Raw genomic sequence first — 5399 nt, 5'->3', positions numbered from 1 at the left:
GATCCCCTAAGGAGGAGGTGAAACAGCAGGACATCTGCTCATGGGCCTCCCCTCACTCCAGCCCCACAAGGTCCACCTATCTCTGGGAGACTCTGCAGACCTCGTTGATCCTTCAGAGGTCCACTCATGGACCCTCCTCAGGCAAACCTCCAGACCACTTCCAAGAGCCTCCCGAGCTGTCTGGGCAGCCTCCACCCCAGGCACCTTTGAACCCCGCTGGGAGCGGCAACCAGCCCCCTTCAGACCTGTTGGTCCAGATAGAGTGCCCCCAGGAATCAGCAATCCTGTCCCTCTCTTCTCCCATTGTCTCAGTCCCCAGCTGCGAGGAGGTGGCCCCTGAAGCGTTCAGGATAAGAAGGAAAACTGTGTCAACAGAAGTTAAGTCGGTTAGTTCCCAAGCCTTTGGTATCCACCTCCCGTCTGGAGCGCAGGGTCCTTTCCCAGCTCCTAGCTCCGCCCCCTGGGAACTGTATGGTTCCTCAAGTCACTCCACTCCTCCGAACCTCAGGCCCCTCCTCTACAAACGTTAGAGTGAGGCATTGGGGGAGTTGCTGGGAAGGGCCTGCCCCATACTAGGCCCATAATAATAGTCCCTATTGTCATTATTATTAGTTAGGCACGAAAGGAAAGGTTACAGAGCTGGTGATTAGGACACTTAGCGTTTCGGCTCTCAGGACGCCTTTGAGCCTCGGTTGATCCCGAGGTCCACACACTCTGTGGGTCATGCGTGGCCTCAGAACTCTCTCCATCAGAGAAGGTCAAAATTCATGATGTTTTGGTTTTTCCTGTTAGACAAATGGGGAGGACCTCCCTTCCGCAAGCATTTCCAGAGGCCTCTCGGCCAAAAAGGGAGTCAGGCCCTACGTTCTCTGCGGTGGAGGGTACCCCCAAAACCTCGCTCCTTTGATGTCCCCCAGTGTCAAGCTGGCGGTCCCACCAGCCTCCTGTAGAGGCCTTGACTCCCGCGGGTCACCCGGGGGCCGACAGGTGGGCAGGTGGAGGCGCCGCGCGGCCCGGGGAGCTGTAAGCCGCGCGCACCTGCCGCAGGTGAGACCCAGCCGTGCGGAAGGGGGAGGAGCCGTCGCCGCAGCACTCAGGTGAGCCGACCCCCGGCTCCCGGGACCTAAGGCGAGGGCAGCCGCGGGCTTCAACGTGGCCGCTGCCAGGCGACCTATGCTGCAGACTGCGGCCCCGGCGGCTCCGAGTCCCGCGCGGCGCGGCGGCCCCAGGAGAACATTCGAGGCAGCAGCGGCGTTGTAGGCCCGGGGTCCGTTCGGTATTTGAATAGCACAAAGGAACCGCCTTGGTCTGATTGGCCAGCTAAGTAGCCCCGGGGCGGGCAGCGCCTGTCACTCGGGAGGCTCTCAGAGCTCCTATTGGCTCTTCTCATGTGGGGCGGGGCCCGGGCACCCGGCTAAATAGCTGGGGCCGGGGCCGGCCGAGACTCATTGCTTTGGCGCCGTCTGGGGAGCGCGAGCCCGCGGGTGGCGCGCAGCGCATGGTGGCGGCTCCTCTCGGAGCACAGCCGAACCGCTGACCCGGACTCCGTTCCCCCTGCCCGGCGCGCCCCGGCGGCCGGCTGGAGGCAGAAACAGCAGCAGCGTTAGCAGCAGCAGCGGCGGCGGCTGCTCCGCCGCCGTCTCCGCGGGAGCATGGAGTGCGCCCTGGACGCCCAGAGCCTGATCAGCATCTCCCTGCGCAAGATCCACAGCTCCCGAACCCAGCGCGGCGGCATCAAGCTGCACAAGAACCTCCTGGTGTCCTACGTGCTCCGCAACGCGCGCCAGCTCTACCTGAGCGAGCGCTACGCCGAGCTCTACCGGCGCCAACAGCAGCAGCAACAGCAGCAGCCGCCCCACCACCAGCACCAGCACCTAGCGTACGCGGCGCCGGGCATGCCGGCCAGCGCGGCCGACTTCGGCCCGCTCCAACTTGGTGGCGGCGGGGACGCGGAGGCGCGCGAGCCGGCCGCCCGGCACCAGCTGCACCAGCTCCACCAGCTCCACCAGCTGCACCTCCAGCAGCAGCTGCACCAGCACCAGCACCCGGCGCCCAGGGGTTGCGCGGCGGCGGCGGCGGCCGGAGCGCCCGCGGGCGGCGCGGGGGCGCTCTCGGAGCTGCCCGGGTGCGCCGCGCTCCAGCCGCCGCACGGCGCGCCCCACCGCGGGCAGCCCTTGGAGCCTCTGCAGCCGGGTCCTGCGCCGCTGCCGCTGCCGCTGCCACCGCCCGCTGCGCTCTGCCCGCGGGACCCTCGCGCCCCGGCCGCCTGCTCCGCGCCCTCCGCGCCCCCAGGGGCCGCCCCTCCGGCCGCCGCCGCTTCTCCGCCCGCCTCCCCGGCCCCCGCCTCCTCCCCCGGCTTCTACCGGGGCGCATACCCGGCCCCCTCGGACTTCGGCTTGCACTGCAGCAGCCAGACCACCGTGCTGGACCTAGACACTCACGTGGTGACCACGGTAGAGAACGGCTACTTGCACCAGGACTGCTGCGCCTCCGCCCACTGCCCCTGCTGTGGCCAGGGCGCTCCGGGACCGGGCCTGTCGTCCGCCGCCGGCTGCAAGCGCAAGTATTACCCTGGCCAGGAGGAGGAGGAAGACGACGAGGAGGACGCGGGCGAGCTGGGGGCCGAGCCCCCCGGGGGCGCCCCATTCGCCCCCTGCAAGCGCGCCCGCTTCGAGGACTTCTGCCCGGACTCGTCCCCGGACGCGTCCAACATCTCAAACTTGATCTCCATCTTTGGCTCCGGCTTCTCGGGGCTCGTGAGCCGACAGCCGGACTCCTCGGAGCAGCCGCCGCCGCTCAACGGGCAGCTGTGCGCCAAGCAGGCGCTCGCCAGCCTCGGCGCCTGGACTCGAGCCATTGTCGCCTTCTAGGGACCCCCGAGGGCACAGGGACCCGGGGCCCCGCGGGGCTGGGGCCAGACAAAGACTCGGCCAAGGGGCGAGAGGGGGGAACGAGCGGGCGCCGGGCCACTCGGGGCTGAGCTGAGGGCGAGCAGGGGCAGGCGGCTGATGTTTTATAAATTGTAAAATAAAAAAAAGAAATCTAAAATCTTGGACTTTATTTTTGCAGAGAGAAAAGCGCCTATTTAAGTATGCTTTGTGTTTCTCCTACTCTTTTTTTCTTTTTATTGTAGTGATTGCAGTGGTGTTTAGCGAGGAGCCTGCCACGTGAGGGAGGGCTGCTGCCCGGAGAAGCTGCCGGGCAGCCGGGGGCGAGGCAGGGCGCCCTGGCCGCCGGGGCGCGCTGGGGGCGCAGCGCAGGAGGGCGCGGGACCCGGGACGCCGATTCCAATCAGTTGTCAGACCCGGGAAGCCCGACGTTCCGCTCTCCCAAGTCTCTCTGTGGGGTGAGGAATGGGTCTTGTGAAATTCTGAGCAAAAACAAAGGCAAACTATCTCCGAAAGGGACGTTTGGGTCACATTTCCTCTCTGGGGGCGGACTCCAAAGTTCTCAAAATGAGAAGGCAGAAATGAAAACACTTCAACTTTTTTTTTCTTTTCTTCCCGGGGCGGGTGTCTCGAACCCCTCTTCTCCCCGCCCCTCTGGCTCCGTTCTCCTCCCCTCCTCCACCCGTCTCCCGGACTCGGGGGTGGCGCCTGACACCCCGACACTCTCGGACACTGTTTGGGTAAGGGGTGGGGGGCGGGCACGGCGGACTACATTTCCCATCATGCCCAGCACTGCGGTCCTCACTAAACAAAAAAGGAAGTCAATTCCTTCACCTGGATCCCCGGCGGCCCCGGGGGAGGGAGGGGCCGGGACCGCCGACTGCGTTGGAGACTTTGCACTAAGTTCCTGGTCAGCTGTGGTGTTTGTGTGTGTGCTTCTAAGTTGCACTGCCTTGGTTCAGCCTTCGGTTGCATTTCATGAAACCAGCATTGTTCGAGCCTGTGAGAACCCCGTCCTGTGTCTTCAGCTCGATAGATTTGTTTAATTTAAAAGCCTTTTGTTGTAAAAAGGTGGGGTTCGTCTGCAGCCCCTCTGGTTCTCTGCCATCAGCACCGTGTGGACTCCAAAACAAGTTGCCAACCCTTCCTTTCTCGGCCCTTTTCCCTCATTGCCCTGTATTTTTGTGCATACGGAATTGTATATCACCGGGTAAAACTGTTCAGATTGTTTAAATTTATAATCTTAATAAAAAGTCGATTACAGAAGATGGTGGTGCCTTGTTTTCAGATCTGTCTGGGGGCGTCAGAGAGGATAGAGAGGTGTGGGGAGAGACCCCCCGCCCCCATGTAAACCCCAGTTCTCTTGGGCCTGGGCGGGCGGGATCTGCCCACATCCGCAAGGTCGGCGGTGGGAGAAAGCGGGGTGATGTTGGTGGCTGGGGATGAAGCGGGTGCTGCGCGTCTCTCGGCCGCCCCAGCCCCCGCTCCAGGGGGGTCCTGTACCCCACGGGAACCGGCCGCCCCGGGGTCTCCAGCGGGAAGCGGAGCCGGCCTCCAGCACATTTCCTGCCCAGGCAGAGGCGCAGGGCCTGGTGGGCCTCGAGTCTGAGCTCTCTGTGGCCGGGGAAAGCAGCCGGGAGACGCTGGGGGTTTCAGGGCCACCAGCACTCCCTGCCCCGCGCCTCCGCCCGCACGTCCGCATGTCTCGGGCTGCAACTTGGGGAAGTTTTTTCCTTTTCTTTTTCCTTTTTTTTTTTTTTTTTTTTAAGTTGAGTTTGTTATCACTGCTCGGTGCCACTTGGTGGTGTGCTGGCGGCGTCTCCCTCCCTCCTCGCGCCCCTCCCCTCTCCCTCTCCCTCTCTCCCACCCGCCGCTCTTCCCTCCCCAGTGGATGGAGGCAGGAAGGCTCCCGGCGCGCGCTCCCCTCTGACCACCTACGGAATGACCTCAGAGTGGGAGAATGTGCCAAGGCCCGGGGGAAGCTCGCGTTCTCCCCACTGGAAACAAATTCACATCTGGAGCCGCAGCTTGGGCCCGGGGGCGCGCGGGATGGTTCCAGCTTTGCAAAGAGGGGTTAGGAAAGAAAGAATAAGAAAAAGAAAGCAAAGTGGCAGCCTGCTGGCTGTTTGCTGCCGACTCCCCACAGCTCCTCGCTCTCGCTGGCTCCCTCGCCCCCACACTGCCCTCGCCGGTGCGAGCCTCGCAGCCACCCCGCAGGACGCTCAAGCCCCCCACCCCAGCCTTCGCGCCTCCCTCAGCGACAGGAGGGGCTGCCGCTAAGAGGCCCCCAAGCCAGACTCCGAGAGGCAGACGCAAGTCCGTCCCCGGGGACTGCCCGGCTCTGGATCCCGGTGTCGCGCGAGGCGAAGTTCTTGGGGACACTCTCCAGAACGCGGGGGTCGGCGGAGGTCCGCGATGGGGGTGGGGAAAAAGGAGGCTCTGGGGGCGTGAGTCGCGGGGAGGAAAGGCACCTGCACCCCCAGGGCTGCTTCCTCGGCCTCCCACGGGAAG

The 5399-nt window shown here is 64.3% G+C and overlaps 1 protein-coding gene across 1 annotated transcript; it reads left to right on the top strand.

Annotated features, from left to right (window-relative positions):
- The first annotated feature begins 1426 nt into the window (after positions 1 to 1426).
- On the top strand, positions 1427 to 4156 carry IER5L (immediate early response 5 like). Its single transcript, XM_021927137.2, has one exon. It carries the CDS (start codon positions 1653 to 1655, stop codon positions 2868 to 2870), a length of 1218 nt encoding a protein of 405 aa, XP_021782829.2. The 5' UTR covers positions 1427 to 1652; the 3' UTR covers positions 2871 to 4156.
- The last annotated feature ends 1243 nt before the right edge of the window (positions 4157 to 5399 follow it).

Source organism: Papio anubis, chromosome 13 (assembly GCF_008728515.1).
Source record: "Papio anubis isolate 15944 chromosome 13, Panubis1.0, whole genome shotgun sequence".
Classification (NCBI taxonomy): domain Eukaryota; kingdom Metazoa; phylum Chordata; class Mammalia; order Primates; family Cercopithecidae; genus Papio; species Papio anubis.
The sequence above is the reverse complement of the archived record's forward strand: the minus strand, read 5'-3'. Positions and strand labels throughout refer to the sequence as shown.

Excerpts from the sequence above, each read along its gene's own strand:
- IER5L (XM_021927137.2), top strand. The coding sequence starts at position 1,653 with ATGGAGTGCGCCCTGGACGCCCAGAGCCTGATCAGCATCTCCCTGCGC.